The sequence below is a fragment of the Pavona decussata genome, unplaced genomic scaffold, assembly GCF_977016875.1.
Source record: "Pavona decussata unplaced genomic scaffold, jaPavDecu1.1 SCAFFOLD_383, whole genome shotgun sequence".
In the NCBI taxonomy this organism is placed as follows: domain Eukaryota; kingdom Metazoa; phylum Cnidaria; class Anthozoa; order Scleractinia; family Agariciidae; genus Pavona; species Pavona decussata.
The window spans coordinates 862,715-886,902 of record NW_028145756.1 but is presented as its reverse complement, the minus strand read 5'-3'; the positions used below and the strand labels follow the sequence as shown (position 1 = coordinate 886,902).

The 24,188-nt window shown below is 37.3% G+C and overlaps 1 protein-coding gene across 4 annotated transcripts in view; it reads left to right on the top strand.

Moving 5' to 3' along the window:
* The first annotated feature begins 566 nt into the window (after nt 1–566).
* LOC146451863 (uncharacterized) overlaps nt 567–24,188 on the top strand; it is a 47,022-nt gene continuing 23,400 nt past the window's right edge. For 2 of the 4 annotated variants that reach the window (XM_085098584.1, XM_085098582.1), the window contains exons 1-12: nt 1,498–1,563; nt 3,736–3,956; nt 4,570–4,641; nt 8,344–8,403; nt 8,851–8,925; nt 9,246–9,320; nt 10,071–10,142; nt 15,007–15,081; nt 18,841–18,912; nt 19,609–19,674; nt 20,171–20,242; nt 22,066–22,137. In XM_085098584.1, coding sequence (XP_084954710.1) covers nt 3,736–3,956; nt 4,570–4,641; nt 8,344–8,403; nt 8,851–8,925; nt 9,246–9,320; nt 10,071–10,142; nt 15,007–15,081; nt 18,841–18,912; nt 19,609–19,674; nt 20,171–20,242; nt 22,066–22,137 — 932 coding nt within the window. In that variant the 5' untranslated portion in view covers nt 1,498–1,563. Of the gene's footprint in view, nt 613–1,497; nt 1,564–3,735; nt 3,957–4,569; nt 4,642–8,343; nt 8,404–8,850; nt 8,926–9,245; nt 9,321–10,070; nt 10,143–15,006; nt 15,082–18,840; nt 18,913–19,608; nt 19,675–20,170; nt 20,243–22,065; nt 22,138–24,188 lie in introns of those variants that run through there. The other 2 variants (XM_085098583.1, XM_085098585.1) reach the window with 2 other exon arrangements.

The window sequence follows — 24,188 nt, the reverse complement described above, 5'->3', positions numbered from 1 at the left end:
GTTTGTCTGTCTCAACAGTGATTGATTGACTTCCACGCTCGTTTGAACAAAAACAACGATCTGTTCTCGAAGAATTAATATCTTCGTTTTACGTTAACTTCCTGAATTCAGCAATCTGAAACCGTCGAATAGTCTTCTTTTCTTTATTTATAATTCAATAAAAGATGTGTAAGAAGTCTCGTCAAACACAGTTTTGTGCATACACACACGCCAAACAACACTCATAATCGTTTTGCATTGTACAGTGGGCTCAGACTTGACCTTCGGTTTATCGACAAATTAATGCGTGAGCTATAAAAGCCGGTTTGACAACAGAAAATTAGAGTGACAAGGCTAAATTAAGTTTGGACTGAACACGACTTTAAAGAATTGGCAGGGTTTCTACAAGTCTCTATTTCTCCTAATTATTCGGGGCATCAATCTCTGCTTTCAGGTTGATGCTTCTTTTCAAGTTTCGAATCATCTTTCCAATTTTATAAGATCATGCCTTAATGGTCTCTAACCATACAAAGATTTGTCTCCTTTTTCTCCTAATTATTCAGAATGTGCTTCGGATTGAAGAAAGGGTCTTCTTGCGGGGTGAACTTTTTTCTTCACATTAAGAAGATACAGGTTAATTATGTTCCTTTTTTTTAAATAAAGTGTGTTCATCAGATCTTGAAAACGTCATAAGACGCAAAGTTTTTATCTTTAAAATGAAAAAAAAAGAGGTTGCAGTGTTGCTGGATACATCTTGCCCCAAACAATTATTCCATAAATCAAAGAAAATGATAAACCATATCATAGTAAACGCCAGTATGGATAGTGATATCCACATAATAGTGGATTTTAGATAATATTCCAACACTTCTTTTTTTTTCTTTTTGCAATGTTTTCGACTGGACGTTTCTATAAGAAATTTCAGTCAATAAAGACATCAATATATTTGATGCACCTTTCCTGTATTCTTTAAACGTCTGTTATCTAACAGCAAATTGAAATCCCAAGGTTTCTTTTTTTCTTCGGGGGATGCAAAATAACAAAGTTCGATCTGTCTACATTCAATAAAAGCTTGGTAGAACAAAGATGATGCAGGTTAGTAATACTCAATCAAACCTGAAAACGTTGTTATATGTAGTCTCTTCCTAACCTTTCATAGATGATTAAGTTTTTTTTTTCCTGTAACATTTAAATTTACAATGATAATATTTTGCCTTGAGGTTGAAGGAGTTTCAGGAGTTAACCATTAGAATTATTTCATTTTACTATTACACAGTTGTCTTATTTTAGCCAACGGAAGCACTGCAGAAACGCTAACATGGCCACCATTTTTCTGTAACATGTTTCCCGTCGTATCCGTCTTGCGGAAACGTAACGGAAACTTCAACTATCAGGTTTCCGTCACATTTCCGAATGGTCAATCCAATACCGTTTAGTCTCGAACCTCACAAGACCTTTCCCTAAGGATTTAAGGTTTCTCATTTTCCATGATCGTAAGTTTAAGGTTTCTAACCCCTACAAGATCCTACCGTAAAATTTGGAATCATTTCTACCCGGCTAACGCGGAATACGTTTTAAGATAAGGTAAGGTTTGCAAATACCGAATAACACTGAGAATAACTCTTTGTTTTTAATAAGTAACAGTACTAAATGCACATAATATACATTTTGCAATAATGAAGGCATTGCAAAGTTCTATCACGATTTAATGACTATAAAAACTAAGCTAAGTATATCTTACTTAATCTAACTACGAACATTTCATTAGCTGAAAAAAATGATGGTGTTTTAATCGTAGTCATAATTTATAGCTTTCATGTGTTTTGCCAAGCCATTAGCTTCAGAAAAAGCCTTGATTTCTCCTCACTTACTGCTTCAAAATTTTGAGATTTCTATCTGTGACAATCGTTAAACACGGCTATGATTATTTAAAATGTCCTTGCAATTGGTAAGACGCTAAAGGTTTTAAACAAAGAAACTTAGAGGTCTGACGGTATGTGACAACAAAGTATTATTATAAAAATACTTATTCTTAGAAAGTTAAGTAACATTTTTACTGAAGGAAGTCGATTGGAATGTGGAGTATGTAACCCTAACTTAATATAGTACTTAAGGTTACGGTGTACCTTCAGGGATGGCTTCAGTTTAACGGATGTAGCGCCTCTCAGTTACATCACAGATACCCAAAATCCTGCATTAATTAAAGCTTATAGAACTGGGAAGTTTTTTTTTTCTCCAGGTCAGGACCCCAGAAGATAAAAAAAGTGTCGGGGTTTTCCTTAATTCGATTGCGTTCAAAAGTTACAGATCATTTTCAAAACTGCAAGAAAAACATTGAAAGAATTTTTAGAATTATCGAATTCCCCAACACGTTTTTGTTTACTATATATTTTTTCTAGAATCTGGCCAAATTTGACTGAAATATGCCAAATCGTTGTTGAGTTGTAATTCTTGAAAGTGTCCCCTCCAAGCGAAAATTAAAGCGTGAAAAAACAGCGCTTGAAAAAAATTCTCTCTACACAAACAAGTACCGCCCACTAACGCCTTTATAGAAAATTAGCCAATCATTTTGCAAGCTACTTTTTCTTCCGGTGATCACCTCCTGTGAAAATTTTATCGCAGTTTTGCATTTACTCGCGTTCCAGGGTAATCAACTCCTTCACCATTTTGTTGGATATCTGCGGTGTTGTTGTACGTCGATTTTGTCATATGTAATCATTATGGGAAAAGCAAAACGGGGACTGAAGCCGTCTTCATCAAGCAACGCTGTTGGGCCGAAGCAGAAGCGGCAGAGGCGGGCAAAATTATCAGAAAACCACCGTTACCGCATGTATTGTCTCAGTCACCAAATCTTGAACGAAAATTCTTGCTACTCTTCGAAACACCGGCGAATAATCTATTCGAGGAAAATATTGTTGAGAATAGCGAAGTTTCGAGATTTTTTTAACGAAAGTTCGGGTGAAAATTCGCTCTTGAATGAACGTTCCAAAACGTTAACGCTACAAATAGGAAACAAGAATCTGTTTGACGCTTGAAAAAAGAGTCGACTCCGTTTAACGCTTTGAAAATTACACTGATACAGTAAGTCTTTGTGAAAATATTACAAGCAAAAGCGGCGACTTTCCCTTTACTAGTTATGCCTCTTGATTGTAAGCGTTATTTTTCAATTGCTTTTTTGTTTTGTTCCCGCTTGCCGAGACTTGTAAGGTTTACCCACCCGAACACAAGTTTTAGTGATCTGAGAACGTTATGCCGCGAATAAAAAAAAAAAACAATAATAATGATAATGATAATGATAACGATAACGATAATCTAATAATAATAATAATAATAATAATAATAATAATAATAATAATAATAGCTCGTGAAGTGCGATTCACGGACTCGCGAATTACATGAAGCACGTCTCCAAATATTCGCTACGTATCATTCTTTCATCTCAGTTATGTACTAAAATTTTTTTTTTGTTTGTAAGAACTTACTGAAAAGTTAATTTTTATCTAATCAATCAATCAATCAATCAATCAATCAATCAATCAATCAATCAATCAATCAAGCTTGTGAACAGGCTTCCCGGGCGTGCTGTTTGCAGGCCATTCCTTAGGATTATTCAATTTTCATTATAAAGACGGCGTTTGACTATTGGTCAATGCTACACTGCCATTTAAAGCCTAAGGCTTGTTAATATTGTTCGCAGAAAGGTCGAAAGAGGTTACTGTATAAAGCTATAGTCACTTTAATTTTGTGTTTCAACAGATGAGGGTAATGTCTACAGAGAAGCTGGTTATACACTTCTGCCTGAGTGTGATTGTATTAGTTTCGTGGAATGTAGCGATATCTGACGTTTGTCATGATCAACAGCCTGGTCGGCATGAATGTACCTGTGCTCCATTTGGAAGCAAGAGGCTTGTTGTTAAGTGCATACACAAAGGTTTAACGCAAGTACCTCGTGGATTACCGCTGAACACTTTATGGTTGTAAGTTCACTTTGCAATACTTGATACGTTCTGGAGGTTCTATGTCTTAACGACAATGATCAATTCTTTTCTCCTTTTTCAACTGCAGTTTTTCCCAACTGAGTACCAAATGATATTTAAATTTCTTTCCATATGCTAAGAATTTTAAGATATCGAGAGAAAGAAAACAAAATTATGAAGCCTTGTTTTAAACGATCCTTTGAGTAAAGAGGCGACCCATTCTTCGAGCAGTGAGAATTTTACACTTTTCCACCCTTAGAATGCTCGTGTAACAACACATTCCTTTGTCGTGGGAAGTTTGACTCCTTAAATTTCGTACGGCTTTATTATTCTCTGGCTTTTTACCTGGAGCGTAAAGCCTGTTAGCTATGGGCTCCTACTCGTTTGATTTTTAATGCACTGGTGACTCCACATTTTACCCTATATAGAGATTCTACTTTCCACATGGCCATTGTAATTTTGTTTCAATTTTTTTGCTTCATTCACTCTGATTCGTGGCAAACCATGCTGTGTTCTTTACCTATTATTGTTACCCAGTGCCTCTTCACTTTGACCCTTGAAAAGTTAATATCCTTTGGATGACAGCTGATACCTAACCCATGTTATATTTCAGGGATCTTTCCCGAAACGTTTTGAGCGTTATTCCGAGGGACACCTTTAGGAATTTCTCCTTACTACAAGTGATGTAAGTTTGTATAAATATTGTACCTATTGAGTTGAAGTGACTCCAGTTCAAATTGTCTGATTGTGGATTTCAATTTCATACGAAAGACAGTCAGTTGTCCTTCTTCACTTTATTGCAGTAATTTAATAGTAATTTGCAGTAATTGTGGTTTAGTGCCTCTTGGAATTTTTGATGTTCTCTAGACAAGCATACAAGCATAAGAAGCGAATATAAGTCAATCAAGGACATCGACTTTCCGCAAGGCAACTTTCAGCCGAAAGTCCCGAGACAGAAACACTCTATTCTTCAATTAGTCAAGGACTAGTTTCTCGTTTTGAATTTATCTGTCTATTCGGAAGTAGAAATTCTGCAATTATCTGCTTTTGGCATAAATTGGCGACCAGGATCGTACTCGTTCTTTGTTCGTTTTAGTTTCGTACATATATCCACTCGTTTGTTTGGTATATAGTTACTATAAAGCAACTCGTATAAACAATTATAAATAGAAACAGTTTTCATGGTTTCAGGAAGAAAAAGAAACTGCTATGCAAACACGAGCCGTGGGAAACTTCTTCTGATCACTTACGCGTGTTTTGAATGCACAAAATCCACAGAGAGATTTCTACACAAACCTTTCACCGAACCGTGCCTTCTATAACAACTTAGAGATAAAGATGTAAGTTTCTACACAGGATGAAATAGGGCGTTTCCGTTCCCGTTTTTATGACGGCTACTTAACGGAAACCTGAATTTCCGCAAACGGAAATTCAACTAACCGCTGCAGGAAATGTGTGTGTACGTTGCGTTTTAGTTTCTGCGGAGTCGCGGAAACGCATCCCTTATACTCACGTATCCGTCATGTTTACTATCTTACGTAAACTCTAATAGCCGTCATGTTTCCGCAGCTCGTAAATTCAGTGGATACACAGTTATTCATAGGGTTTCCGAAATATGCGGAAACTTATTGAGAACTGGCCATTGGATGGGTTCATCATTTGTAACCGTCATGTTTCCACAGTTCGTAAATTCGGTGGACACACAAGAATTCCTAGGGTTTCCGAAATGTGGATATGCGGAAACACAATAACTCGCCATTGGTTGGGTTTACCGTCTGTAGCCGTCTTGTCTCCTCAGCTCGTAAATTCGGTTGATGCACAGTTATTCACAGGGCTTTCCCAAATGCGGAAATTTAACTTCACTCGCTAGTTTGGAATTGGATAGATTAATTCCAACAGGTTTTTCTTATATGGATGTTCAGACATTCAAAGATACCCCTGCTCACTTCCACCGGACTTACACCAAGCAAGTGTGTAATATAAGTTAATGTGGGACAGTTTCATTCGAATTAATCTCGAACTTCTTCGCGTTGAGCAACCTCTGAGACCTACCACACCTTTTTAAAGTGATCGCATTGTAAAATGTATATATTCCTTTATTCCTTATTTACATATAATATTATAACTTTTCCATTTGAATTAGTAGGAACAAAAAATAAAGGTTCTGCTAAGTTATGACATATTTAACAAGATAAAACCTAATGTGGTCCTTCAAATGAAATAATACACTATACCTTTACCTAAATAATGGTGCTGAAAATGACACCTGCGGAAAACGACAATCGTGATGCTACCTCTCTTATAGTAAAGCGACTTAACTTAAAAAAAATAATAATAATAATTGTGTTGCGCAGCCAGTAGGGTTGCGCCTTTGACAAAAAGTCGGTCGCCGGGTTATACTAATTTTGTGCCACCCGCCCTGCCCAAGGGGGACAGTTTGTTGGCATCGGCCTGTCTGTCGTTTGCTTTTGCCTTTTGCTCATGCGAGCTTGATAGGTTGCATCAAGGGTAGCCATGATGTTTTTCAGCTTTGTTCTTTCCTACCGTAGTGGTTTTATGTGCCTGGGTGGTGGACCAGTTGACGTTGCTCCCTTTTCGGCTTGGTTACTTTCCTAAGATGACATAAATTGCACTGCGTTCTCTTGTTCTAATAAGGACTTGATTTTGCTCATATTGTCTGGGGACAGATTTGCCTTTTCTACCATCTCGTTGCGATATATCAATTTCTGAAGACCAAAAAAAAAAAAAAAAAAAAAAATCAAGTAACAGCTGCAAATACACATTTCATATTTAAGTTTATGTATTTTTTCGACAACTCTTTACGCTGGCACAGCCGGCTTGGGCTATGAGCGCCTCCACTATACAATTCACATTGCATACGACCATCCCGTAAGTGGACACCCCTGGGACCAAGGAAAACAGTCCGCTTACAGGTGGTTAAGGATGCAAAACACCATACTGAGGGGGGTAAGGTGTAGCAATCGCCTTCTAATCCATGTTTTAGATTAGTTCATGTAAAATTCGTGATTGCATACCATAATTGAAATATCAGAACAATACTGTGAAAAACAAGTGTTCAGTGTGCATGCTGTAAGATCCAGCTGTTAATCTCTCGTGCAACTTTCATGAAGCATAATTTCCTATAATTGGGTACACTCTTTTTGTTTTATAAGAATGCTATTTATAAGAATATTGAGCCTGAGATTTGTCCAAACATTTCAGAAAATGTATGGGCTGAAATAGGAATATCCCTAGGGTCAACCAAATTCACATATTCTTATATATATATAAAAAAGAGTGTGCACCTGTATGTTGTTTGTAAAGCTTCATCTTGAATTATACGTTGTAAGAAATTGTTAAAGCCGATTATTTCAGAGATTCTGAGGTTTAGGATTTTTTGGCCCACATACCTGTGCGTTGTCGAGAATAAATAGTTTCACTAACTTGTTAGTTGACTTAATTTAACTAATTGTTTCTGAAAGAAATCTAAGGAAATGAGAGGCAAATATAAAGCCTATCTACAGTTTTGATTTACTTCGGTAGGACATACTGAACCAAAGTATTAATACACTAAGCCAAAATGTAACTCCTCTCTGAATAACTGATGGTCCGTGACTTTTTTTCTGCACATATAATATTTGAATAATTATACGGAGCACAAAATATTTCAACACATGTCTCGAGCCACCGGTATATTTTGGTTGTTGTCAACAATGTTCTTTTGGCCTCCTCCGTTTTGCATGGCGAGTACACATGTACCAGCATAAAATTAGCCTCTAACGCAGACATTGTTTTGGCTCGTCACGCAATCCCTCCTCGCGGGAATGCGTAACAAGCTCGAAGAAAGCCTTCGTGACAGGCCAGCATAAAATGTGCGCGATCAATGTCTAGCCAAGATAAAAAAAATTTTCCATAAATTTCCGCTGCATCTGTGTTGCGGAAATGCAATGGAAACGTCCTTGTACATATCGGTCAAGAAAAAAATATCTCCGTAATAAGTTTCCGCTGCATCTGCATTGCGGAAACACAATGGAAACATCCTTGTACATTTCAGCCAACGGAAACGTTGCGGAAACGCGCAACATCTCCAGAATTTTTCTCTTACAAGTTGCCGGTCGCATCCGTCTTGTGGAAACATAATGGAAACTCGAACTATCAAGTTTCCGTCACTTTTCCGTATTACGGAAACACCTTATTTCACCCTGTGCTAGCTAAGGAAACTTTCATGCTGCTTCGGTGGGGGAGTAAAATATAATGCTTGGTTTTATCAACTGAGTTGATAAGGTAATTTGGCCACCATAAAAAAGGATTCGAGTGCTGACGTTTCAAGCGTTGACGCTCGAAACGTCAGCTCTCGAATCTCACTATAGTCATTTGCCTCTTTTAGAAATCTTGATGAAAACAACATTAAAGGAGGATTTTATCTTCCGGAGCGAATGACAAGAATGTGAGTTATGGCTCATTATACTAAGACTAGCCTTGTTCTGGTTAATCACGTTTCAGGATCCATTGAAGTGGTAAAGACTCACCCCATCAAGTTGCTTGAACTTAAACTGTTATTCAGGAGTCCTTCGCTGACTTTACGAAGATAATAAAATGAGAATCCAATTCCCTTTTAAAGTTAAAATGACTTAAATGTTTCTCCAAAAATATAATACATTTTAGAAACAAGTTCTCGTTCATATTCTGAAACGTGGTACTCGGATTTCTATTTAGAAATGCCCTCATGCGTTCATTTTAATGGAAAAGATTATTATTACTGTCATATTGCTCTATGCAGGCCGCTAGACCGACACTGGTGGCAATTTTGACTATCCGATTGCCTAGAAAAAAAGTTACTGTCCAACAAAGAGGTTTCTTTTTCAGCCTTGAATTATTATTTTTTTTTTTTCAGAACAATGAGTGCCAACATGCTATCGTTGGATGACTTAAAGGTAATCCTCTCGAACCCGAGACTGGTGAACTACTTGTAAGTATGATATGGTTTATTGCATTTGTATTGATATTAGGAATGAAAACAGATAAAATCCATGTTCTTCGCAGTCAGGCGGTTAATTCAGTAATAGAAGCGTTGCTTGCTTGATTGACTGATCAAGTGATTGATTGATTGATTGATTGATTGATAGATCGATTGATTGATAAACGTTTTTGGATTTTTATACAGTAGATGTAAAACTCGTTTGGTAGTTTTATGTAAGAAACAATCGTAATATCACTTTGTTGTTATCATTCATTTATACTGAATGGCATTTATGATCATACTAACTTATAATTATCACTTCTTTACAGAGATGTCTCCCGAAATCCGATAGGACCTAACCTAACAGCTGACGTTTTCCTTGGATTTGACAAAATGATGCTTTTGTAAGTCTATATAAATATTGATACTATATATTGCACTGTGCATTTTAGGTTTTAATTATCAATAACAAAAGCGTTAAAGGAATATTAACTTTATTAGCACATTCCAACCAACCAATTGCTATTTAAAAGTTAAAAGTGAAAAAAAATATTTTTTTAAAGAAAAAAACAAATGTCATAAAGTTACAATAATATTCTTATTTGTAATAAACAAAATCATATTATGATCGTATTCTTTCTATAAAATATTTGGAAATAAAAGTAAGGTCCTTAAATAAAAACATCTTATTTAAAGTATATGCGGATAATAATAATAATAATAATAATAATAATAATAATAATAATAATAATTATACAATAATAATAATTATTATTATTTTGGTTATTTATTATTTTTAGCAGAGCTATTCTGACAGTGATAGTGATGATGATGATCATTATTTTTTTACTATCATTATTATTATTATTATTAGGTTTCTATTGTGTTTGCTTTATTTCTTTTTGACCAACTCCCCACCCCCTTCCCCCCCCCCCTCCCACCCCAAAAAATACATAAATAAAGAATGGCTCCCACAAAATTATCGGCCATAACAATACGCGTGTCCACTGATGGTAATTATGAAATAATACTGCTAACAATAGGCCACGTATACATCGGGAACTTTATCGAGGAAGAAAAAGCGCATCAAAATGACTGTTACTTGAAATTCAGGGGGTTTTCTTCTTAATTTCTGATTTTATATATTGTTTTAGGGATCTTTCTCACTGCAGATTAAAGTACATCCAGAGTGGAACATTCCAAGCAATGAAAAACTTGACACATCTGTAAGTTTACTACATCATCCTGTCTACAACTAACAATTATCCTGCGAAACCGCGCGTCATATCGGCTGATATATAGCCGGCGACAACGTAGACCACGTTGGCTACAATCTCGTACCCAGAGTCTTCAGGCTTTTTGGTCAGCGGGGCAACGCCGGGAAGACTCTGGGGACATCAAAAAAATTCAATTTTTTTGATTGGCTGTTCCGTAACGGTTTTCATTGTTTTACCGCAGAAATCCTGCGGTAATAAAATTCGATGTCCCCAGAGTCTTCCCGGCGTTGCCCCGCTGACCAAAAAGCCTGAAGACTCTGGGTACGAGATTGCGTTGGCTAAAATCAGAGGATATTCCGCTAGACTGAGCAGGATAACTGTTTTATTATTCACCACATTGACAAAAAACGCGTTTTATTGCAGAAAAGTTGGACATGATCTTTATTTCGTAATTTTTTCTCCGACAAACGACATTACGCATATTGAACAATTATCCTCCGAAATCACGCGGAAAATCAGGGGATATTCCGCAAGATTGAGCAGGATAATTGTTTTATCATTCAACATATAGGTGTTTTGCATCGCCGCCATGTTGGTGGACAAAACAAAAGTTTGCATAACAATGGCAAGTAACTCCCAAAGGACAAAAATGTCATTGTTCCTGTCCACCAGCATGGCCACCATGACGTCACATGCAAACTAGCAATTAACTACAAAAAAGTTTTATTGCATAAAAGCTTGTATTGAGAAACAGGCGGCCCAAGCTCAAGCTGTGAGCGATGATCATCTTGCGTAACAGCAGTCACGGCGCAAATATAAGAATAGGAATATTTACGATCGGTTTTCGGAGGTACAAATAGTGGAAAGTTCTTAAAAAAGATGACATACCTTGCTTCTATGGTGTATTGCCTATTGTCTGTTTGCTATTTCGTGCTGATTTGAGGCCATTTTAGCGAGTTATCACTTCCTAGGTTTCCCACTCCTGAGAGAAAGAGGCTCGGGTTAGTCACGCAATAGGCTGTGGATCCATCGTGTTGCCCAAAACCATGAATTACACTTGATGTTTGTAGTTCGTCCAAAATGCACGCAGTGCAGGTTTTCTGAATGACCAAGCCAAGGAAGCTACGCTTTAGAGATATGGAGAGGTGTTTGAGGTTTACATATACGCGATAGACTACGTTAAATAGAAAAAACGACGGATCACGCTTCGGAAAGTAAACAGCTCAACGGATTCAAGTCTTTCTTATAGGCTTATAATGCAAGTAAGCTTACCTATTTTTGGCTGCCACTCTGGTTTAAAGACTCAAATCTTCGGTATTGTTCAGTGTCCAGCAGAAATAATTATATTTTATGGGATAGTAAGGGTATACGTGTTGACTTTGAGACGACATCTAGTCCAACTACTGTGTGTAGACTATTTGTTTCAGTTTCAGATCCGAATGGTTTTGAAGTTGGATTCTGAAATAGAGTCTTCAAAATCATGCTAAGATTATATACCACTTATTAACCGAGAGTGAGGTCATTACAGGGAAATCTCACACCGAGGCCTTGATGTATTAGCGAGGTCAATACATCAAGGCCGCGGTCTGAGATTTCCCTGTTATGACCGAACGGACTAGGTTAATAAGTTATTTATTAAACGGCCTTTTTAGCGCTATTCTTAAAAAAATATACTAAAATAAAAAACAACGGAAGTAGTTTTCCACATCCGTTTCAGCGCGCAAGAGGTCATTCGAGGTCGAAACGAACCTGGCGATGTGATCGAAACCACAAAACACAGCTTCGTTGACAATGAGACAATTTTTGTCTTTATTACGTCAAGTTCTAGGGCAAATTTTACCACTAAAATTAAAAAAAAACACACTGACCTGTGTTTACAAATGTTTGACCCTTACAAATTATAGAAGGTATAGCAAAGATGGGCCCAGTTTGCGATTGAATTTTGAACACGTGGGGAGAACTTGCAGTGATTTTAGTGACACTCGCTTTAGCTTTTGAAGTTATTAGGAGGGCCCTTTAATCTGGCCAAGTTTCGTTGAAATCGGTGAGATGGCATGCATCACTACCGCCTGGTCCGTCTCATGGACACGCTCTTAAATTTCCGGAACCAAAGAGTTATCGTCCAGCTGAAATTCAATTGATGCCTTGAGTGCGCGAAGCTCCGCTATTATTTACAGAAAAAAAATGAAATACTTCAAATTTGGCAAGACCATAGCGGTAAGACGCTGAGGAATCTTTTGCAGACCTGGATCTTTGAAATAGTAGACATAGTAAGTTATTGATGGCAAGAAAAACAAATAACCCGTGAGGATTTCATTCCGAACACAAGTTAACGAATTGACCACGAAAAATTTTGAAGGGCGACCAATTCATCAATCCATCCATCCTTCCATAAATCTCTCCTTCCCCTCCTCGCCCCGTACTCCCTCTCTGTCCCGGATGGATACAGGGAGGGAAGGATCCACCCGTCATCCGTTTCTTCCTCAATCGCTTCATTCAGTCTTTCCTATACTCATTGATTCATTGATTCACTGGTTCATTAAATGATTCATTCATTAATTTAGTTTCCACCCTTCCTTCCTGCCTCTACTCATTCACTAATTTATTGCCTGTCTTCACATTTACTTATCTATTTGTTAATTTTCTTTATTCATCATTTTTTTGATGAAGTACGAAAGTAACTCCGAAGAACATCCTGTACCTATTTTCTCAACTCCTTTCTTTTCTGGTTCATTTTTTGACAATATAGTTGTATTATTATGATCAGTAAATTCATAAGTACGTAAATTATGATCATCCGGGTGAGTGTAGTCATGAGAAGGACTGTTTGTGGTGACATTGACTGACGTTTCGACAACCTGAGCGGAAGTCATCTTCAGAGTCAAGTGAATTGTGGAACGTCAGTGGGTGGTATATACGTCTCTGGTTGTTAACCTGATTGGTAAATTATTACAAATTAATCTTGATCCTCAAATACTCCTCTTTTCTTGAACCTTACCTCACTCCCTCTGCGGTGTTCTAACAGCGCCAAAAATTCATGACTGTGGTTTGGGGTTTAAGAAAAGAGATCCCAAATATATCCCTGGAAACGTAGTAAAGCACTCAGTAAATAACACGTTTAGAACAACGTTTAATTTTCACCATGTGTCTGCACCTCCGCTACCACTAAATAGTTCTCAATGTGTACGCGCAACACTGGCTGCTCGCAAACAATTTGGGTGAAATGGTGACTATCCTTAGGGAGATAACACTGACCAAGTGCAAGGGACCACCCCAAGCAAGAGAATAAACCGGATGAATTTTTTTTTAATTTTAATGTTCAGAGTACTCTGATATTCAAATATCCTACATTACATTATGGCGATGGAAAATCTATTTCATATTAAAAAAAAGTACGTGATGGTTTTAGAAGTTTCCAACGTTGGAGTAACCATCTTAAAAGCTACAAAAATAATTCATTCGAAACACATAAGTAAACATCTCCTTTCTTTGACCATTTACTTTGTGAGAAAAATTGAGTCAGCCGTTAGTTAGGCTAAAAACGTGATCACCAAGGGTGGTAACCGAGCTGTTGTGCTTTAATGTCAGTGAATTGCTTGGATATGTGTTATGAACACCACATTTCAAGAGCAATGAAAGTTTCATTTCTATTTTGATTTGTGTGCATGTGGGATGTGATCCAATGCCGCACACCAGCACCAACAGGAAAATTCCACATTTGAAAGACATTCCTGGAAAGCGAACAAACGTTTCAATTTCAAAGTAGTGTTTTCTTGAAAGACATGCTGACTTTATTATGTGAATACTTGATAAAATAAATCGCAATGTAGAAAGACAAGAAATGCTGAAATTTATGGAAATAGGCGTGCACTTGTAGTACTGCCTTTCTTCAAGGAAAGTTGTTGTTTTCAACCACCACGTTTTATACTGCTTGTAACTTTCAACTTAATATTTACATATTTCCAATTGTTTATGTATAATTTTTATTGCTACCAATGTTCACTGTAATTTTTATATTCCTCCCGTTGCTTTATTTTGGTCAGAAACTTGGAAAATTTTGAAAGAAAAGCACATTTTCCGCCCTTATCAAATAATGGGAAGCAAATTCCGTTACCAACCAAAAATACAAAGGCTTGCATTAGCTTGTATTAGCAGCTGACGGGTGTTTGACAGTAAGTTGTCAATCATACTCCTGTCAGAGAATTTTGTGAACTGAGCTGTAAAGTAGAAGTCGACCTGAAGTAAAGAACTATTGAACTACCGACTGAGTGAGTGTTTATCCCAGTAACTGTGTACACCTGAGTGATTCCCCGTTTAGACGCGACTAGCTGATGTAACAATTTACTAAATAAACGTTGTTGGATCAAAGTATAAAGCTATAAGACAAGACCTCAAGATTCTGTGGATTGTTTTGTGAATAACTTCTTCAAAATCAGCCATGCCTCGTCTTTCCAGTGAAGATATACGATGGCGAGCCATTTGGATGAAAGAAATGTTAGGATATCAAATTGATGAGGTGGCAGCCTCTGTGAAGACGTCTTTAAACTTTATAATTTGATCCTACAACTTTAATTGAAAGAGCTGTTTATATATTTAGCCAAGCCTAAAAGCGGTGATGATGTATGATTCTTCCACATTATAAAACAATTATTCCACTCAATGTCGGAGCATAATGATTGCTTCGACTTCGTGGATTCGCTCTAACGAAGCACTATCGCTCGAAACGTCAGCACTCGAATCTCTGTCTTAAAATTATATTCGTTTCCACTCCCCCATCGTCTTAGACCACAGCTATCCTCCTTATCTATTCTTGGATAATTGTTCGTTACTGCAGTTTGTTTGCTTTAAAGATATGTTTGCTTATATTTTGTAGCTGGCTTGGTTCCAATATGCTCTCTAATATACAGTCAGGCGCCTTGGACGGACCAGGGGATAAGCTTTCAATTTTGTAAGTTGATCTCCTTTTCTTTCGAAGTAAAAAGTTGTAAAAGTTGTACTTTTGTACAATGTACATTTGTGCATTACATTTGGATATGTTCATGCACGTTTGATATCACTCAAATATATTTTTTCTTAAAAAAGGACCTAATAAACGGTTAAAATAAATCTAATTTTCAAACTACAAAAAATTCTACAAATTAGCCAAAAGCTACACTATGTTTTGAGCACTCTCTTAACTTTATCAATTCTAACTTGTAGACCATTACAAAGCTTAGGTGAGGAAGACTGAAATGTTCGATCATCTACCGAAACTACTACCATTACAGAGACTGTATTTAGCCTGTTTTGAAACAGACAGTAAATCCGTTAAATAGTTTCGTCCTTGGCCATGTAGGCATTTTTAAATATTAACATTTAAAAACATTTAAAAATGTTAAAGTCAACAGAACGCGATAAAATACTGGTAACCAATGGAGGGAATTTAAGACGGGGATAATATGACTAAAAGGCGAGGGCAGCCCATCACAACCTGGGAAGCGCTGTGTTCTGCAACGGTTACAAGTTAGTAACATGAGTACTAGGAAAGCCTTAACAGACTATTACAGCAATCTAGTTTACTGGTGTTTAAAGCATCAACAAGCGATTCTGTGGTCATGGTGATATTTTCTAGTTCTATGTGAGTTATAAAAATGAACTGCAAATCTTATTTATGCGAGTCAACATATTTAGATTCACTTGGAGTCAAACCACGCTCCAAGGTTCCTGATGGGGCTGTCTGATGGGCTAATTACTGCAGCTCAGAAATCTTTACTTTATCCCGTTGCTTTCTTGTCCTAACCGAATACGAAATCACTAAAAGGTTTTATCCGTATTGAGTTTTAAAAATTTATTGTGGATGCTTGGAAGACAACTCAGTAATACTGATAACATTTTCTTTCGGGGGTTGAAGAACGGTTGTGGCATTTGAAATCCACAACATAATTATACACTACGAACTGGCCATTTGTAAGCCCATCGGATCCCTGTTTTGAGATGTTTGATGATTCCAGTGCTTTCTTCAGCTCATTAATATAAACGTTTCTACTATGTCATCTTTCACTGGGTATATAAGAAACTCAAATAACAAACAATTCCCAGTGCTCGATCGCTTGCAAATGCTTGCTCTGCATGCAGCGGCATAAGGTAATTATGCTCACAGCCGAATCGATCGTCCATGCATAAAAATAGCAGTCACCCTTAAGGAACGTCCAGTGCGCGGCCTGCACAAGCGTTGATTCTTTTAAGAAAACCGACGGTAACGCCAAACTCTAAAAAAATCTAAGCTTTCGTTACTTGAACTATCTCGCAATTATTCCAATTCGTTCAACTTGTATTATGACACGGAGAATGAAACATTTACCATCATGTGCTCACGATCTCCACAGAAATTGAATGTGGTCATTTCACGTTGTCGTTTGGCAAAGTGCGGCAAAGAAATGTACCAAAATTTATAACGCGCGTGCCTAGCCTTTGTTTTTCTCATTAAATCCTTGTGTTTTGTGACGTTCTAGTTGCCGTCGCCGCGGTAGCTTCTTAAACTATCTGACTATAGTTCGGCCAAATTTCGGCCATATTGGGATTTAAAATGCACAAAGAACTCGCCAAACTTTTCAGTGCGAGAAGCAGCGAAAACCAGAATTTCGTATGGGACTGTTACAAATTATAATGAAAATGACATGCGCAAACGTCTGTTGCGCCAAACGTTGTTAACCAACTTTGAGTTTCTCAGCTCGCCCTTGAGACTGCTCGGTGCCTGTAATAAGCCATCTGATTGTCATCTGTTTAATTATGACCAAGGTTTCAGCTTTTCGTTTATCCATAACACGTTTTAGGACATGTGAACAATTACAGTCCTCCATATTTTCTTCATTTAGTACTTTTTCTTTTACTGCTATTTTACATATCATTTACATGTTGCACGTATTTTAATTGCCTTATCTTTTAGCGGTAGTTGTAAAAGAAAACGTTAAACGACTATACATACCTGTTTATTAGGTGGTGTAAAAAACTGCGGTGGGATCATGAGCCATATGAATGACTGTTTACCTACTTTTAGTGTAACGTTTAATAGCCAATAGTGTATTTGCAGTGATAGAAGCGATAATGATTCAGTTTTTTTAACAACTGCCCTACCAGTGCAAAGAAACTAGTATTGATTATTTTTGCCTGCGGATGGCTTGAATAGAAATGGATAGCAAATTGATAACTTCGTTAACATTTTTAAGTTCGTCCTGTGCAGTTTAGAGAAATTGCTAAAAGTTGATTATAGTTTGTTTTTCCTCGGAGAAATCACTTAATAACTTCCTCCCTAAATGGTCTTAGAGAAATTTTATGTTAAAGAAAAGGTTCTTTGTCAAACATCTGAGTAGTTTTGACCACAATACAGAGAAAGCGCCATGACAATGCCCCTTTAAGTTGTAAAACTTTATCCATATATCGACGTCTTTATCGCACGGCACCGGCAAGTTACGGCTGACGTTGAGATTGTTTTATAAATATGCGTTATTGACCAAGCGTGAGTTCAAGATGGCTGGATATTGGCCAAATTCTTTTTCTGCGTTTTTATGGACCAAGACGGAGTCGAGGTCCATAAAAACGCAAAAAAAAAAAAAAAAAAAAATAGAACGATGCCAATATCCAGCCATCTTGGCCGAACAAGCTTGGTCGAATAAAGGATTTATCATATGGCTTTACCTTCAAGTTAAAACCACAACAACAAAACAAAACAGGACATGAAAACTGCTCTAATAAATTTTCAGTGCATTTTTGGATTAGCGTGTAATCGTTGAAAACAAGGAATCCTAAATTATCTTAAGGCTCTAACTTTGTAATGGCTTGAAGGGAGTATACAGTTATTTAGGAGGAAAAATTATAGATTTTTTCAAGGCGGGGAGATTTGAATAGAATCCGGCAAACTCGCCATTTTCAGCCAATCGAGCGGTGGCGTAAATAATAAACATTTTTAGACAGTTTTCGGCTTTCAATCATAAACTTTGATAATATTTTATAGTTTACAACAAGCAAGACGCGGCTCAATTAAAAACGTGAGCTTCTCCGGTGAACTTGAGAAAAACACTTTTCCGAACTGCTCTAAAAACTTAACGCAACTTTCACTACGCTATTATTTAAATGCAGTCGCTGCAAACCTAGAGAACTAATCAATTTGGCACTCGACTTGAGACAATGAGTTTTACAAAATCAATCTATCTAAAATACTTCACACAGAGCAACTCACCGATTCAACTCACATTCATTGTAGCTGAAACAAAATGTTCACTACACCAGGACGATTCCATTCTCGTTCCATTCTTTTAGGTAAATGTTGAGAGTTTACCGAACATTTTAGTGAGCGTTTTCCCCCAGAAAAACGAGGAAATCGAAGAAAAGATTGCATTTTTGCTCCGGATTAAACTTTCGATGGCAAACGGACGGGCAACGGGGAATCCCGAGCGCGTAAGATAGCTCATCTTACCCGCTCGGGTAGCCAATCACAGCGCAGGATTTGACTCATCTTGCCCGCTCGCGGAACCAGCCATATGATAAAATCGCATATTACGTCGTGGTCTTGTTGCGTAAGCTTGACGTTTTCAACAGACAGCCATACAAGGAAAACATTTAACACATCTTAACACAATTTGCCAACCAGTTTTACTGTTTGATATTTCACTACCAAAAAGGTAAAAGTAAAGGTAATATGAAATATAATTTTTCTGTTTCTCTTCAATAGGGACCTGTATTACAATAAAATCCTTACGATAGCTAATGGAACATTTGTGCGTTTCAAAAATCTCAGTGAAATGTAAGTGTCGGCATCTATATTACTTATGAGAATGTATATAGAAATAAAATTTCCGCTCAGTTATTATTAAACTTTGCTATAATAAAGAAATACACAAACACTTCAAAATCGAATCGACTCTCTTTAATTTGGTGTCACTCTACAGTCTTACGACGGACTAACCTGTCGTCGTAGGCTTCAATTCCAGATAGAATTTCCCACTTCATAAACAATAGGAAGTCTGGTAAGAGCAAGAGATAGTGAGGTAGCTTGGGCACATAAGATGTCAGTCAACTACGAGTGAAACGCCGTTTTAATATACAGGTAGATATACCGAAAGTTACGTTTTCTTAAGAAAAGCCCAAAGAAGGCATTGTTCCTGGCTTCCCCCCATCCACCCAGACAATCTCGCAATCCTTGTGCACAGATCAACATACCAGACCTGATACCAAGTCATGTTTCGTCTAGACGTTGATTCGAACCCGATGTAACCGGATTCAGCTTTGAGATAAAGGACTAGCGAGAGTTAATATGGCGACTCTACATAAATACTAGATTTGCAACAATGATTTTTTATGCCTTAGCAGCGATGCGAGCTGCGGAGCGATTATCATGTAAGCAGTAACTAAATACACAGACAAAGTATCACGCTGTCACACATACATCCTATCGTTCCAAACTAAGAGTAGCATTTTATTATGTTTGTTTTCATTCCAGGTTATTGGACAAAAACCAATTACAATCCCTACCCGATCTTTCAGGTCCTACTTCTGTAAACCGCTTGTAAGTTACCAGAATCAATGCTCATTCATTCTGTTCTAACCACCAAGGCATTGTTTTGATCACTTCCAATCAGCATATTTTAGGCATTTGCCAAATATTGTTCAGTTATAACAAAAACATATCTAAGAAGTCTAAGATGTATTTAATTCCGAGAACACGAGCTTAAAGTCCAGTTTTCAGAATTAGATACATGTCGAAATGACATGTACGCCTAGCATCATGCTTTAAAGATAATGATGTTCTTGCTTCTTTCCGTTTTTCCTGTTGCACTATTTTCGTGTTATTTTTTAAAATGTTTCTTCGTTCAAGAATTTTTTTCATGTTGGTAAATGTTATTAAGCATCCTAAAGCTAAACTTTTATTTAATTCAGCACCTAATCTGGAATCTTCTCGTTACTTTGTAACGTGATAGCAAGAGTTGCAGATATCTATAGTAATATATTTTCTGTTTCTTCGGCAAAAATTGTTTATAACCTTGCATTGTCATTTGTTTTAGGGTATTGAGGTACAACCAAATCAAGGATATATCACGACTTGCGGATTTTGGCCTAAAATTAGTGCTTACCTTGTAAGTACGGTTAATATATACTGTCTTCGTCTTGGATTAATCTTTCCAAAGTCAACCTTGAACTGCATTGAAAGGCAGAGCGTAACTGAAATCCAGTTCCCAAAAGGTCTTATTTTAATGCAACAACAACAACAACAACAACAACAACAATCTTTATTCGTGTCCAGAAATTATACAGAGTTACATTAATACAAGAAAGAAAAATTACTAAAGAACAGGGTACAGCCACTTAGAAATAGCAAGCTAATCGAGCTAATGCAAGAAGTTCATTACGTACACTGTCTTGGTAATTTTTAAGGATGTATTGAGTGGGGCAGTTAGCTGTTTGTTTACAGAATGACTAATACTTCAGGTCCCATTAAGCCGTTAAAGGGAGAGTTTCACGGTTCGGCGCATGTGCGAGCGATAACGTAAGCGCTGTCAAGCCGATTGGTTTTGGACCAATTAGAAGCGAGTACACGACACCGGCGGGATACGGCGGGCCAGTGTTTCGGTCACGTTTCAGAAAGAAACAAAAAGGCTGTCCCGTAAAACACATGGGGATTTTTGCAGCGCCGCTTCGTGCATGTCCCATGACATTCAAGAAATGCCAGAACTTATGAACTTATGAGAACGTATACGGTTTTATTTTAGTACAATGTCGATATCTCGCGGCCTCGATTTTTTTTTTTTATTACGCGCGGTTCGAAAAGCCGAGAAGCTCCCTCAAACTTACGTACTTAAATCCAGTATTGCATCAGCATTCAGTGATAAACTTACTATAGTGTGTACGTTCGATAGCCTGATTTTATTAGCCCAGCGAGAAGGCGAAGAACGAAGAAATCCGCAAGCTTCAAGAAGGGATGCGACCGTTTAGTAACAACAACACTGAGCGTCCCTCCGAGATGCTGGAATGCATTCGAGAAAACTCTGCCATGGTGGCAAATCAAAACTGCGTGTGCCATTCGCAATGACCATAATTTTATAGATAAATGAATACCTTACAATAGATTTTGTAGTTTGCCGCAAATCTTTTGGATTTTTTTCTACTGCCCGCTATTCGAGCCCGCTAATAGACGACTACAACTAACTCGCAAATTTGATCACATATTTATTCGCTTCGCGTCTCAGTGTTGTACAATTTTTTCCATCCAAAGCAAAACACTGATGTTTGATGCTGTTTGTCCGTTGAATTCTCCGTTTTTGACAGTTGACTTCCATATGAACAAACAGTACGATTGAAATCTAGAAAATCCTCGCGAGTTCATCCAAAGCCAGTTGGTGACCTTTGCCATTTCCAGCGAAAGCAGAAGTGCCGCGAAATTGTTGTCTATTTTAAACAGACTTATCCCTTTACCAATTTTCCACGTTAGGTGTACGTATCTTGTTAAGCACACAGGATTTCTTCATCCACACCACTCCGTCCGCTTTAACTTCTGTGCTTCCAGAGAGTCCACAGAACGTCCAGTCGCCGGTCGGCCGCGATGTCTCCTTGCCGATCCATCGACAAAAATGTCGTTTTCGGATGCTAAAACACTTTTAACCTTACAAAAATCGAACTTATATTTACAACAGGAAAAAAAGATTATGAAAAGTGAAGAACGAAGAGCGGATGATCCATATTCGGGCGCGATTTCAACAGATTGTTTACATCGATCGCTCGCATCGAATTTAGTGTCGACCCGTACAATTTATTTTTGAGCCGGTCTGCTCGCGCATGCGCTTGACCGTGAACATCGGCCTTTAACCAAAGAGAAGCTAAGCCTTAAGTCTCTTTTACCCAAGCGAAATGAATCGTTTATTAACGCTCTCTGACTAAAAACTATTTTCCCTATCACTTTCAGACATTTGAGTCATAATCAGATCGAACACTTACCGGGCCATGTTTTTCAGAAGTTGTCTGTGTTAGCAGCACTGTAAGTTAAAAACAAAAAAAATAGTTACACTAAATCGATAATTGATTTTTGATTTGAAATCTGTCGCCCAGCCTTTTTTGGCAAGAGAAAACAAAGAAGTAACATGTATTTTAGGTCCGTACTCTAATTACGTTATAGTTAAATAGAGCAAACTAGTCATCTTGTATTTGTTTTCTTACAATCATGCCCGGGCGATCACTGGGCATTTTGTCTGCTATTGCAGAATTTTGGTGCATTTCCTAAATTAAATACATGATTGTATATATATATATAAAGAAAACCTTTAAGGCTTGCTGATATCGGATAATATTGAATTCGCCTGAAATATTGTCCTTAAAGTTTCAAAGTTGACATTGAAGCTTCGTTTTTTAGCCAACTGTCCATTTTTCGGAAAATGTCTAAGCCTCAGGTATAATCTCGTACCCTGATCTCAGTCGGATCGGGAATGTCGAAATTTGAGATCTGGTAAAGTTCGATACAACGCCATTTCTGGTTGGTTACCAGAATTAAGAATGCCTCATTCTAATCTGCTCTGTGTTTGGCTCTTTCCTTCTTTGTTTGGTTTTCGCTCAGTTCGGGGAAGAAACAAAAACACGGAATAGTTTTCGCCCCGATGGGACGTTTTAATACATACATGCCCTTTGTGTGGGGAGAGAACAGTGAGAAATTGTGTTTTCGGAAGACAACAGCAACTTTAGTCGAAAAGAGTTTGCAGTAACGTTCAAACGGCCTTGCCAAATTACACAAGTTTGCAACACGATGGATACAAGCTTGCTTACTTTTGGGGAAAAATGGAGGTAGGTCATATTTTATTTTTTTGTATTTCTTATTTCAGTTTTTAGGCATTTTTAAACGGTTAAAACCGTTTTTGCTTTTATATTTGTGTGCTTTTTGGTGTAGTTAATTAGGAATGGTGAAATTTAGCGATTAAGAATGTTTTGAATTACAACAATTTGAATTTGATCAACAACCTCATTTGCATAATGCGGTTTTCATATTTGAAAAAGCACCAAAAGAAGTGCGAAGTCGCTGTGGTCAAGGAAGATCAAAAGCGCAACGTATTTTTATTTTTCTATGCTTCCTAACATCTGTTTAGCAAAGTTCAGTTGGAATTTAGAATGGTTCGGTCTGGACTTGTAAAAAAAATGCCGGCAAAGACAGGGTACTTTCACCGGTTTTCAGAAAGCGTTCTAACGAGGGTTAATAATATTGATTTTTGTGACCCTAAAAATTAAAACAAATCGAAAATAAACATGCATTTCATACATTTCAAGGAACACTTGACTTAGGAATTACAATGATTTTTTGTGGCGTTTCCTGGTTTTCGAGCAGCGAGCTCATCAATTTTATGCAATTTTCTATTTTCGCTCAAATTTAGGTCCTCGACCGCTCTGACTGTTGTGGCCTGTAAAAAATATATTTTAAAGTATTCACCAATACTAAAGTCATTTCATTTACTTATGACCCAAGATGATTTAGTGGGCAAAGTTTGAGAGCAAACTTTTTTTCGACCCGAAACGCAGTGGACCGTTCTTAGGGAAAGTGCCACTTAAAACGTCATCAAAAAAAATTTGTTGCTGCTTGGACATCACGTGGTTTTTGTCTTGGTTGACCTTTGACCCCGCTTTCTGATTGGTTACGGACTCAAAACTTTTTTACACACCTCATTTGCATACTAACACCATTATGCATACTAACATTATGCATACTAACATTTGCATACTAACACGTCATCATGCTCACCATATATGGTCATTTTTGGCATCATGTGACCCAAATACGGCTCTCTGATTGGCAACGTCCTATACCGCCCCTCTTACTGACATAATTAATGTTAGGAGCGAAGAGATAGAAGATGTTATTGAGTTAATTCTGGGTGGTAAAGTGCCGAAAGACTGAGGCCGGACAGAGGACATCAAAAAAAGGTTGAGGAAATTAGCTAGGCTGTGTAAGTAAGCAGTCAGGTTAGTACTCTATATAAGTGTTAAACTTTAAAGATGACAAATTGTGACTGGAAAGAAGAAACTGGATTTAAATGTTTAAGAAGGACC